General features: G+C 40.0%; 1 protein-coding gene across 4 annotated transcripts in view; it reads right to left on the bottom strand.

Moving 5' to 3' along the window:
- LOC142603774 (borealin-2-like) overlaps nt 1-11,673 on the bottom strand; it is an 84,365-nt gene extending 72,692 nt beyond the window's left edge. The window contains exons 1-10 of one of the 4 annotated variants that reach the window (XM_075766079.1): nt 11,504-11,673; nt 10,754-10,882; nt 9,711-9,757; nt 9,292-9,352; nt 8,565-8,632; nt 7,659-7,726; nt 6,259-6,297; nt 4,974-5,106; nt 4,650-4,736; nt 3,697-3,831 (exon numbers count right to left, since the gene is read on the bottom strand). In XM_075766079.1, the coding sequence (XP_075622194.1) occupies nt 3,784-3,831; nt 4,650-4,736; nt 4,974-5,106; nt 6,259-6,297; nt 7,659-7,726; nt 8,565-8,632; nt 9,292-9,352; nt 9,711-9,757; nt 10,754-10,882; nt 11,504-11,633 (810 nt within the window). In that variant the 5' untranslated portion in view covers nt 11,634-11,673 and the 3' untranslated portion in view covers nt 3,697-3,783. Of the gene's footprint in view, nt 1-2,968; nt 3,832-4,649; nt 4,737-4,973; nt 5,107-6,258; nt 6,298-7,658; nt 7,727-8,564; nt 8,633-9,291; nt 9,353-9,710; nt 9,758-10,753; nt 10,883-11,503 lie in introns of those variants that run through there. The other 3 variants (XM_075766082.1, XM_075766081.1, XM_075766083.1) reach the window with 3 other exon arrangements.
- Nucleotides 11,674-13,471: the final 1,798 nt, after the last annotated feature.

Genomic DNA, 13,471 nt, shown 5'->3' with positions numbered 1-13,471 from the left:
CTGTATATGATGAGACTATGTAGATGGTAGACATTTTATAAACACAGGGAGGCTGAGGCTGCTTTAAGACTAGGTTGCAGTTAGGTAACAATTGTGTGCCACATACAAAAGCCTTTTCTTGAAAAGAGATATGACTAACTGGGCCACGGGGTAGGTTCTAGCCATGTCTCCTTTGTATGAAGAAAACACAGGAATGTCTGAGTTCAGTCAGAAGATTACAAAACCTTTTAAATGAAGATGATTAGATCCCAAAATAATGGTGTCTTGTCTTAGCCTTTGAATCCCATTCAAAGCCTGATTCAGCCTGACTTCCTAGAGAAATGTTTCCAATTTCAAAAACGTTTGTAAAAATGAACACTAGGCCTGGGAACTTGTGGTTGCATTAATACAGTTTGCAAAGAGATTGAGATTAGTGTTGTACCTGACAAATTTTTGACCTGGAAACATACTAAATGTAGATGGTTCTGTTACTTTTCCAGTAGTTTGCACTTTCTGTTTTAACTGTTAAGACATTAAGTTCTTCAGCTTTTTATATGCTTTTACAAAGCAAAAATGTGACCTTTAATTATCAGGTACAGTTAGTTATCTAGGTATTTTGTTACAGTGTTAAGGAACTGTGTGAGAACTTTGGTTGATTAAGCTGCTTCTCTATAGTGAGGTTTCTTTCCCTGTTGAAGTGAGCAAGTTGAAAAATGCCTCTACTTTTCTTTACAAATCTGAAGTGTGACTTGTTTAATTATTGCTCAGATAGTTGTTGATGCTTTACCAATGTAGTTAGAGGGACAAACTCCAAGGTTTTCCATGTGCTTGGGTAGGCATTGGCATTTGAGTGTTGCTGAACATCCTTGTGATAAACTCTAAAACTGAAGCAAGAATAAATACTTTGACCTGCATTTAAGCATTCATTTCTTATGCTGTGGCATTCTAGTCTAGTGAATCTTTATTTTCATTTATTAAACCTTCAGGTTGGCTTTCATGAAGCCATGGCTACATACTGATCCCTTTTCCTGATGTGTTTCTCCCAGTCAGTCATCTTTAACCTGTACTGCTTAAATAATTAAAATGCCTGCCTTCTGCTTTTATGTAATAGCTTTAGGATTTACCTCCTTGGAAAACAGAGTATGTACTCTAAACTTTTATCTCCTTACTTTCAAACTGGGGTTGGTTTTTTTTGGGGGGGGGGGGGCAGGGATAGAGGAAGGGATTCTTGGTAACTTTTTGTATAGTATGCTGAAGTGAAGGGGTAGAGAAGTTGATCACTGTACATAGTGTGAATTAGTCTAGTTCTGGTTTAGTCCTGAGACTGAACTGATTTAGGCTCCTCACAGCAGCATCTTACAATGAGAGATGACTACTTCAGAGTTGCCCTTATATCTCCTCTACTAAGAGAGTATCCCTTTACAAATTTGTAGTGTAGAAAAAGTTGACAAATTCATAATTTACAGTGTCTTGGTTTCAATATTTAAGTTCCAAGTAATATAAGACTAAAGTTACTAATGCTTTAGTAGTTTACTACTGAAGCTTAATGTAGCTATTTAACTTTATTCATAGGACAGTCACATGGGTCCTTTAACTGGGCCAATGTGATTGTCCTCCAAATAATGAAGTAAACTTTATTTGAATCTGCTCAGTAATAAACAGCTGCAACTGAAGTACTTGTTTATAGTACCACCTCTAACAAATGAGTATTCTGTATGTTGGGGAGGAAGGAAAAGTGATAACTAGAAGTGTTTAAAAACCATTTTCTAGTTGATGCTTTTATATCTTTAGTATTGGCATCAAGAAGCTGGACAGATAAACTCAGGCAGTCTTATCTGTCCTCCTGAGTGTGTTCAATTCGCTGAGTTGCTGACAGTGGTGTGGTTCTTTTTCACATAAAAGATGAGGCTGTGTTCTTTTGAAAAATAGGTTTGCAAAGACAACAGAAGTAATCAGGGGAAGAATGATTATTGCTGTTTGCAAAAATGAAACATGTCAGACTTATCTGTTAACATGCAGCAATTTCTCAGCCCTCTAAATAGGATGTAATGGGAAGTATTACATATTAACCCATAACCTTCCACTATAGCCTTAGGCTGATGTAAGTATGAAGTTCAAACAATCCATGTAAAGGAGGTGTGGTACATTCAATTGTATGGCTCTTACCAAATTTAATGGAGTTCTGGAGGCTTCCTAGCTTGGTGACAAGTCACTATGACTTCAGTTGATTGAAGAGTCCTTCATTACAGTGTACTCCTCTGAATCTGCCCTTTGTGTCAGGGCCTAGAAACACTTTAAGTAGTAGCATTTTAATTACAAAAGTACTAATCTCTAAATTGCAACTCAGAAAATACTTTAACAAGAGCAGACTGGATTAAACACTAGCAGCAATTTTAATGACTACCACCATACCTAAACCCCAAGTGAGATCCATAAAGGTGTGCTTTGAAAGATAGGCCACCATACCTAACACTTCCAAAAGTGTGAAAAACTGTAAATACACAATTAGTGTACAATACTGCATTGCAATTTTGATTACCTTAGTGTGGTATGGGAATAAAAAAATCATTCATGTTAAAAATGTCCATTTGTCTGCAATAATCAAAAGCTGATATTGCATTGCTGATACTGCATTGATATCGCATTCTTATCAATTTAAGAGAAAATAAATGTTAATTCAGGTTAAACTACTGAATTACAGCTCTAACTACTCATGAATGTTCTGTAAACTTCATGTATAATCTGAACAAGATGTTTATTCCTAGTTACCAAATGAGAGCACCTTATTTTAATATAGGTTCAATAGTGCTAATTTCATGTTCTTTACCAGTTTTATTCTCCCATGCCTTGGAAAGCTTTTTTTTTTTACCTTATTTGAAATTTGTGACCTTCATTTCCTTAAGTAAAACAAGGGTGGAAGCAGAACAGAAGACAAATTTATCTAGATTTTATTCTTAAACTAACATTTTAGTTCAAAGAGTATAGGAGTCTCTCATACCATCCTTTACAACAGTGAAAGCACTTTAATTGAAATCACCACTGGTGGAGTAAAATTCAAGTGCATCCTCCAGTTCTAAAAATACTAAAGTACCCACAGCAGGGTGACAGCTGGACTGGCATCTTTACCTGGAAAGGTATTTAAAAGTTTTTCCTATAAGTTACCCAAAGTACATAAGTACTAGAAAAAATGGGTTGACACTATAAATTACAGCAAGTCTAGGTTACTACCTGTCATCTTGCATGTTACTGTCATGTCACAGCACAAGACTTGTAATACATTTTATTCCTGTGTCAAATTCATATATGCCACCACAGAACTGAAGTTACATGCCTTAAAACACTATTCAAGAATATAGAAACTTGCATTTCAGCTTGATTCCAGAGTTAGATTCAAAGAAATGCATACTGGGAAGACTAAACATGAGTACTAAACCAACACTACATGGAAGAATGACATTAAAGAGCTCTACAGTTATGTAAAACCCCCCCAGTCTATTGAGAATATCAGAGTTGATACTTATTTCCTACATACAACCTATTACTGTTCATTTTACTGTGAATGGAAGTTAGATGTTAACTAAGCCTGTTATAAAGAAGCTGGAAAAGTAGAATTATTTTCTTATGCCTCTGTATTCTTCACAGAGATAACAGGTATTTAGTAATACACAGATCACATTGTAAGCTTTTATATAAAAAAATTTACTGGGTAGTATACACTTTATTAAGACATTATAGACATTCTTCTAAATGTTTCAGAGGCAGCAAGGGTTGTCACAAATATTCTGTAATCACAAGGCAGTTCCATTAACTTGGTTTAGCAGTTGCCTTTCCACATAGTACAGTCAGCTCACTCTAACAGGAGAAAAAACAATTTGATTTCAATCTACTCAATAGAAGTTGAAAAAATAAAGAAGTCACTGTTGCTAAAGCAAGCAGCAAGCAATTCCCCCGTTCTCTACCTACAGAGGCAGATCCATGTTGTAAAATATGCAACAGCTTCCAGACCTTTAGCTTAACTCCTAGCTGCATTCAAGTCTAAATACCTGCAAGACTGTAAACTGATTTATGATGTCTAGGTAGATGTCTAGTGCTGCACATTATTTCATCCAAAAGCCCAGGTAGCTGCATCTTCAGGAGATTCAGGCACTATGTGCTACAAAGTTCTATTCAACTTCATTCTGCTTCAAAACAATTTACTTCCCTGAACCAAAGTTAAGGCAGTTACTATTCAGTTGCAGCAGAGAATTAACAGGAGTATAGTTCTTAATCAGCAAGGAACACAATAATAGAGAGATTATAGCAAAAAATTGAAACTTAGCTGTAGCTTTATGAGCCTTTATGAATAAGAGGTAGAGAAGGGCAGTTTGCTCACATAGTAGGAGAGACACCAGAGCAATCTAGAAGGAAGAGTTTATGCTTCTGTTGTCCCCCAGGCAATTACCAAATCACACATGCTTAATTAATGCATTTACTTTTACACATTATCTATGTGCAGCAGTTCTCCCCTCCCTGGTTCTCCCTTGCCCTATCCCCCCTCCAACTTATGCCAATTTAAGCTTAACCTCAAAAGAGTTAAAGCACTTAGAATTTGCATTCATGACAGTATTTCACTTGAAAACCTGAGACTAGACACCTAATATTTATATTTAAGTGTACTAGTTTAAGCTTACCACTAAGTTATGAATATGCTGCACTGTATCTTGATTTAGTAGTTGCACATCAATATTATGGAGGTCTCCACCAGCTGCACAGAGTGTCTAAACGTGAAGAGAAACACTTTTAAGATAAAAACTACTTGAAAGTTTTTACTTGCATCACCCGCTTTTCTGAAAATCATCTTCCCTGCTGCGCTGCAACACTTTAGTCACCATTTTTCCTTTTGTTTAGCAGCAACTCATTTAGGGATAACAAAAGCTATCACTATCAGACTATTCACAGTTTATCAACTACTATAAGTAAGTAGGTTGTTTTTTGTTTTAAAAAAAGAAGTTTACCTGTCCATCAGCCAGGGGAATGTTTATAAACGGAATGGTTTTATCTTGGGGTACTGATTTACTTCTTAGTAACATGCCTTGAACTCTTCCACTGGTAGGTACAGTTCTTGAAACAGTCTGTTGCAGTCCAGCACTAGAATACAATAAAAATGTTACTCTGAGGTTAACTTCCAGTGCTGTGCAAGACATTTTCAAGCATGAAACAAATGCTAGTAGTAGCAAACATACCTAACAGAAAGGCAATCATGTCTAAATTTCTCCAGTTCTGCCAGAAGACTATGGGAAATCCAACCATCAGCATTTAGTAGCACCACTAGGTAACATTTTATGACCCTGAACCACTGCAGCAACCCTCTAAGCCTGTGTACAGGCCAGCAAGCAAGCTGACATTTGGACCACTTGGTAACAAGAATATCCACTCTCCAAATATCAACAGTGAATGCTTACAGTTTTGGAAACAGCAAACTTCATGCCTCAGGGCTAAAGGTAAGACACATGCTGTATGTGTCTACTACAGAGGGAGATACCAAGAAACACTGAGGCTGCTAGCTCTCAGCAGTACAGGGCATGCCTTACGCCACACAATTCCTAAGCTTCTTTCATGATGCAGTTGTTCTTATTCCACTTTAAAAAAACATAAGATTTGGATATCTTCTGCGTGGAAACAAGCCAAAATTTATAGCAGGCCACGGTGAAACTAAGCCACATGCTGGTTTCATGAGTCATTTAAATTTTTCACCCCCTCACTTCAGCTGATGACTTCTACTAAAACAAAACTCTGTGGTGTATAGAAAATGATAACAACTGAAAACCCTAACTGTTCAATGTGCAAAGAACTGATTGTCAGTTTATTTGCTTTGTTTTTTTTTTTTTTGGGGGGGGGGGCAGTGTTTTGGTTTTTGTTAGGAGTGGTTGGTTTGTTTTTTTAAAGAGTAGCATTTGTGACATTTTAATCAAGTATGGGCTCTCAGTTTAACCTGTAAATTATACCTTTAAACAACAGTGGGTGGGAGCAGAATTTATATACTAAATCTCTGGGGTTTTAAGCTGGCTTAGTTATGACATCAAATCCTGTACCTCCATGAGAACATGTTAATACCTACACTCAAAGTAGGTGGTGTGACTGGCTCACATCCCCACTACCAAACTTAGTGGCAGACCATGAGGATCTATTAAATCTAGACTGATGATGATTATTAGTATCTAGATTGATACTAAGGTAGATATATAGCATCTTGGTATTTAAAAAAAATTATTTACTAAGAACAAGCCAAAACCCCCTTACCTCTTAGATACCTTTGGCGTGGCTTTGAAATTTGTGGCACTGCAATCAGAAGCAAGAGACTTAACGGCCTCAGTCACACTTGCAGAAGTGTGACCAGACTTTAAAAAAAATTTTTTTTTTAAATTTTAATTTTCATCTACTTCCACTGCAGAGTTTTAGGTAGGATGAAGACAGACAGCTGGTGAATTAGAGAACATTGAAGTGCTCCATGACAGAGATCTAGTGTATATACACATGAAGAAACCCTCCTGAGGTAGACATGATATAGTGGGACCTAACACCAGAGGAATGAAAGGATGGTTTATGTAGTAGGTAGGGGAGGGCTGCAAAACCCAAGTTGGGTATAATTAAGGAAGCATCCACAGCTTTCTATTTGAATGTGCAAAAAGTTTCTTGGGAAGTTTCTTTTTCAGCAGGAATTCATTTTTCTGGATTAGTTCTCAGGATATTCATCCTGTGTAGGGACCTGAATCCAGAGAACAATTTTTTTTCCAGTTTTGGATTTTAACTCTGTTCACAGAAATCTTGATGTCAGAAATTGACCTCACTCTTTCCTCTTGTCTCTTCCTGCACACGTTTGAGATATTGTAAGGGCATGTGGTTTTGGCCCAGTGTTAGTGTACTTGAATAAAAGCAGCCTTCAAACACTGAAAAGTTAGACTTCCCCAGGCAAAGTAGTCTTCTCTAGTTTTGATTTTGTGGAGCCAAAAATTCTATAATCACAATTCAAGAAAGTAATTAAACCTGGCTAAGATTTTTTAATTTCTTTTAGGCACATTAAACACTGATACATTATTTAAATTACGTTTCTCTGAAGACAGTTTGAATGTATCAAAATAAGTGCCAGTGGGTACAAGTATGCACACTGGAGCCACAGGCATAGCAGGAGCTTCTTAAAAAGAAAATGATTTTTCATGCAGATATTCACCAATTTCTTAATTCATTAGATCTTACAGTGATACTTGAATTTGGTCCATCATGACTGTAAGTAGCTCTAAGGTGGTTTTGCAAGTGTGTATTTTCCTGCTAATGACACCTCCCTTTCAAGCTATGTATGAGGGTACAATTATTACACAATTCATGAGTCCTAGCAGAGCAAAGAGGATGTTTTCCTTACACACTCTCTTCCATTAAGTATTGTTTGGAAATCTACACTGATTACATAGATTCAGAACTCTGCACTGTTCAGTGAGAGATACAACTACATCCCTTCATCAGCTAGAGGTGTTTTTTTGTTCAGAGTTCACATCACTACAATGCATCTGATTCAGGTTATGGAAGACATCTTTGTCAGATGAATTCCTATTGGGCTCACGTCTCACCTACTTTATTTGAAAAGAATTTTATTCAGCATTGACAAGTTCAGGTGAGTTAAATAAGCTATCGAGGGTCAGTCTTACCTAGAAAGAGGGTTCAGTTTGCTATTTAAACCAGAGGCCAATGAAACCAACGACTTTGTTTTGGAAACCTGAAAATGTATATGTAAGACTGCAGTTAAAAGAAGTGGCATTTTAATGTACAATGATAGATAGATTTTTCCAGGGAAAAATAACTCTGAGAATTCCCTGTTGAAATAACCCAAACAGTTAAGCCCATAGTGCTGCCTTTTAAATAGTTCTACATACACATAAAGTGGTAAATAAGCATTCCAAACGAAGAGTTTCATAATGCCAAAATGTATAACGAAGAGTTTCATAATGCCAAAATGTATTTGTTCATACTGAAGTTCTGTACAAACAACCACCTTTCTAATATACACCCTTCAACTTGTAAGCCCTCTTATAATTAATGCCTGTAACTCCACATATAATCTTTGTCTTTATTGTCATCTTGCTACATACTTCAGTGTCTGGCTGAGGCACTGCATTGCACAGACAGACCGAGATGGTACCTGTGCTAATTGGTTTAGAGATCAAGGTGGACAAGAATGCACAAGTCATTCAAATATAGAAAAGCATGTATTAAAACACGGAGTTGAGGGTTGTTTTGTTTTTTTTTTTTAAATTTTAACAAAAAATGGTTCCTCAAACCACCAAGACTTACTGGCAAGTCAAGAGAGAATGACTATGCCAATATTCGCAACTCTGTGTGAATCAGTTACCAGAAGTACAGATACAATATTTTATTATGAAATTAATTTACTATACAGTTTAGCCTTGCTTAACTTAAAATGTATTGAATTTAAACTAACTGATTTGTTTTAAACAAACAGCAGGCCACTGGCCTGCCCAGTCATGGATCTAGCAGGGTTCATAGCAGGTCAGAACTGATTAAACCCTCACATTGTTTGTTCAGAATAAACTTACCTTTTTAGATATTTTCTTTGCAGAAGTATGCTTGGCATCTTCATATTCAACAATTGTAGTTACCTTAACTAGAAAAATATTAGAAAGACAAGGAAAATAAAAATCTCATGAAGAACACAAAACACCACTTCATACTCATTTGGTTGAGGGCTATTTCCCCACTGACAGCTCTGAGGCAATTCTGTTATTCCATGGTCATTCGCCTGGGACAGAGTGCAAAGCAAACTCTGTGTTTGTCACAGACACTGTGACACACGGGACAGTTAAGAGACACTAGATAACCCTTCAACCCCCAGACAAAATAGAATTACATTGCAGTGGTAGTGACCTCCTTATTGCATATTTCAGAACATGAAGAGGAACGGAATTTTCCTGACAAACCTCAATGGGCAGGAGGTCAAAGGGGAACCTGTGAGAAAATAGGGGTGACTTTCCTAGCTCCTCTGGTATACTGTAAAGCACTGACAAGTCATTTAAATCTTCTTGCCATTTTCAGTGATAAATCCAAAGGGTAGAAACTCTTATCTCACGTTCTAAAGTACCTCAACAGTAGCATAGCTCATGATCTTCCACGCTGAATGCTGAGGGACCTGTATGTTATACTTCTGGTTACACACCCTTCCCTCTTACATTCTTCAGGCTTAACATTCACTTTACAAATGCTCAGTTCAAACCAATAAACAAAGAAAATTTAAGAACCAAGCTATATATTAATGGATTGACTTGCCTTTTTTGCTGTTGGTCCTCACTAGTTTTGGGTTTGGTATGTCTTCTAGAGAGCAGTCAGTCTAAAAATAAAAACGTTTATCTGACAAGGGAAAGTCAACAGATTTTGCTCAGTAAATGCATAGTTCACTACCTCTTATAGGATAATAAAAGGGCATAAAAGAAAGTGACAGAAGTGGGATTGGCTAAACACCCATTTATTTTTTCAGAAACATTTGGATTTCTGCCTGCAGATGACCCTAAAGCTTTAGGTAATGTTTATAACTGCACCATGGCTGTCTGCCTAGCTTTTTCATATCATCTTCTATTTAAACAGACAGCCAAACAAAATTATTTGTCTGAAATGTTTTCAGACATTCTCTCAGGGAGAGAAGACTTCTATTCTGTAAGCTGTGATAAAATTTGAAAACACACACTTACCACCGCAGCAGCAAGAGCCACTTCCTCCCCTCCTTGCAAATCTGTAACTCAAGAAAGTATAGCTTGTTTATGTTACTATTACTTACATAATTATTACTGCAGGTTCTTATCTTATGGGCTATGAAGCTGAACAAGTAATTCAGGATTACAGTTGCTTAAGTAGTTAACCTTAGCTAGCATATATGTCATATTTGAACAAGATTCAAGTCTTGTAGGATAGTCACTCCTACAAAACAACAATGAAAATCTTAGGCCATTTCAGTATGTTTAATCTTTGAAAGAATACTAAGTGTAGTCACACAGTATATAACCTGAATTCAAAGAAAAAAACCCATACAGTGCACTGCTGAAAGCTAATGCTTTTAGGCAGAAGTTTTCAGGTAAGACATCGAAACACATACTCAGCAAAGGCTTACAGCAAACTCAAGTTCTTCAAGAGTCTTAGGTTTGATCTTTGTGCAGATTCCTGCAATTTCTAGCTGCCAGGTAGATTCCAAGAACATCATTTCGTACCAGAATATACGTCTGATGCTGACTGTACACCACAACTTAAACTGCTGCATAAATGTGAGGTTAAAATTAAACTTGTTTGCTCGTCATCATAGGTAAATGACTAGATGAGAAAGGCTCAGTAGTAAAAGACTTCAAATTAACAAAATCTCTGTGGCTAGGAAGAACAGATTCAGATGGAAAGAAGTCCTTACATTTTCATGCACAGAAAATACTAGAGGTGTAATTATTCCTTGTATCTTCAGGCTTTAAATAAGATGACTTAATAGCACACAAAAAAGAAGGCTCCAGACTCTATACACTGTTACCTACTAATTCTATACCCTGTGTTACACAGGTCAGTCTATTTGAACAAGAGCGCTTACGGAGCACCTGCAGCATAATACCACTGCTGATTAGCTTACGACAGGCAGCAGAGAAAGCAAACTTTTTCATAAAAGCCACCAAGTTGACAGGTTCTCACGCTAGTCAAGGGTCCATCACGCTCTAACGATGCCTGCATCCCTCACAAATGTAAGGCCACACACACTTACTAAGCAAGTCTTTTCTTTTCATTTTCCTGATGGCAACGGGCATCTTCAGCAGCTCCACTGTAAACGCCTTCTCAGCTGTTTGCAAAAGCGAATCAAGCTCTTTCTTCATTTCCTGGATATTTTCCTTGGCTTTAAAACAAAACAGGCTTTTAGTGCCATATGTGTTACGTATTTCCAAGTATAAGCACTGGTAGACTGCCTAAAAAAGAAAGTTACCGCTTTATCTGGGGTAATCTGACTCGGGAGGCAGAGCGCCTGGAAGTCGCCACCAGCCAGACCCTCCTCCGGCTGAGGAGAGACAGGGTGCGGGCACACCTACGAGAGCTGCGCCCCGCTCCGCGGCCAAGCGGAGGAGGGGGCCGGGGCCGCCGCCCGCCCGCGATCGAGGGGTCCCGCGGGCTCCGCCAGGCGGCGCCGGGCGCTAAGGCCCGCTCGCCCCCAGGCCGTCCCCTCCCGGAGCCGGCCCGCGCGCGGGCTCGGGTGCCTGGCGGCGCCCCTCAGGGGACAGGGCGAGCGGCTCCTCTCTCCTCGCCGCCCGCCTCCGTCGCGGAGGGTCTCCTCGCCAGGAGCCGCTGCTCCCTCCCGCCGGGCAGGGAAGCGCAGGCGGGCGGGCAACAGCGATACCGCCACGGTCCCCGCTAGCGCGGTGCTTGGCCTCAGTGCCGTGCTTGGCAGCTCCAGCGCGCCGACCCGCGCCGGGAGCCGCCTCAACACCTGTGAGAGCCCCGAGGCCCTCGCCGCCGCCCCTACCCTGCTGGTCGAAGTCGCTGAGGAAGAGCGCGATGCGCTGATTTTTCTTCTCCTGGGAGAGGGCCCCGCGGTCGGGCTCCACGCCCGAGTCGGAACTGCGCCGCTTGCCCACGGGTTTCCTCAGGGGCATGGCTGCTACCCCGCGGGACAAACGTGCCGCTCCTCGCCCGGGAAGCTTTTGTAAGAACGGGGGCTTCTCCCTCCCCTTCTCCTTCTCCTCCTCCCCTGGGCCCGGGCGGACACACCCTCTGGGGCGGTGGGAGCGGGCGGTCCCGGCCTCCTGTGAGGGGCTGCGGGAGGGGGCGGCCCGGGAAGTGCCAGTCTGTGGGTCGGGAGCTATAGCGGGGAGGGGGATACCCCGGGGGTCCTCGGCCTCTCCTGTCAGAAGGGAGGGAAGGGGTGAGGGGAAGCGGTGAGGGTGGGAATCTTGGCGTCCCCAGTCTCGGTAGTGCCCCAGGGATGGGCTTGGGCACGGCCGGACAGGCACAAGGCCGGGGCCCTCGCGTTCTGCGAGGAGCTAGGCACACTTACGTACATCCACACGCACACTTGCTTTGGCCTGGTGGAACAAAATTAATCATGCTTTTCGTTAATTGCTTTGAAGCGGCAGCTGCTGACCTCCGCACCTGATTGAGGAGCTGCAGTAGGGCAGATGACCAATTTCCTGCCGGGGGTGAGTAGTAACCAGTGCCAGAGGGGTCGAATGCAGGCCCAGGCCTTGGCCAGGCAGTGGTTGTGCTGCCAGGGTTTGGATAGGTACTGGGAAACTTTTTTGCTGTATAGGAAGAACCCTGTTTCAGAGCTGAGGTTTAGTTTTAGCTATTTTACTGCTGTTCAGTGCGCAGAGAATGCAGTGCTTCAAAGCTAACAAAGTGAATAACCTGTTCTGCCTGATGGAAATGGTTACAGGTTGTGTAAATTCTAATCAGGTGAAGAAAGTATTTAATAAACATGTAATAATGTGGAGCATTAGAAAGGCATGACTTATGCGTATTACTGGACATATAAAAACATTCAAAGCCATATCCTTAAAAGCAGAAATCCTCGCTGAAACTTACTATCTTACATGCATCCAAATAAAAAAATCACACCAGACGTATGAGTATCCTAGGTTTTGCACAAATGATCAAACCCATATTCTTTATTGACCAAGGAGCTGCATAAAAAGGAATTTAGATAATGTTTTAAAATACTGGTGGTTTTCACACATTGTATGTAACTGATGTTGCAAGCTCTCTGAAGTTAGTAGCTTTTTCTGTATTATGCATGGGGCACAGTATCCTTATCTACTGATCCAGATGGGACAGCCTATGTCACTGAAAAAAAAGAGTTGTAAAAATCTGACTGACAATACATAATATAACCATTTTATATCAGACCATGTTCTTGTTTCAAAAACAAGCAACCTCCCCCCCCAAAAAAACAGGTAAATGTTTCTGCTCCAAAAAACACTCAAATACCTGATACAAAGAAGAGAATAGCCTAGTTTTACTATTTTTTAGTGGTGCTGGCATATACTTAGATCAGGACTAGCTTCCCTTTCCCTAAATTTCATCTTCTTTTAAATTACCAAACAAACACCTCTAAAGTAATTCTGAGGTGTCACTGTGAAAAGACAAAATTGTGTTGCTCTGTAAGTTTAATTTTGTACAAGCTATGTAAGAAGCCTTTTAAAAAGGAAACAACTGACAATACCAATCAAACCCTCCACCAAAGCTTTCAGGCCACAGTTGATCAGCCTTAAGTGACTGATTGATCCTCTCTATGAAGAAAGAAGTCTGGCTTGCTTAACTCCTGGTTACAACAGATATGATTAATTATGAGCGTAAAACATCTCTATGTACAGTTCTGCGATGGTAAGGACTAGTTTTGTGGTAACAAGTTTGACAAATTTCAAGTCCATAAATTGGAGTGATGCAAGAATTAATGATCTGGTACATGGATTAAAGTAAATACTAGTTTGAACAT

This window comes from Balearica regulorum, chromosome 13 (genome assembly GCF_011004875.1).
Source record: "Balearica regulorum gibbericeps isolate bBalReg1 chromosome 13, bBalReg1.pri, whole genome shotgun sequence".
NCBI classification, from domain to species: domain Eukaryota; kingdom Metazoa; phylum Chordata; class Aves; order Gruiformes; family Gruidae; genus Balearica; species Balearica regulorum.
Note: the sequence above shows the minus strand (reverse complement) of the source record. Positions and strands in the feature narration are given on the sequence as shown.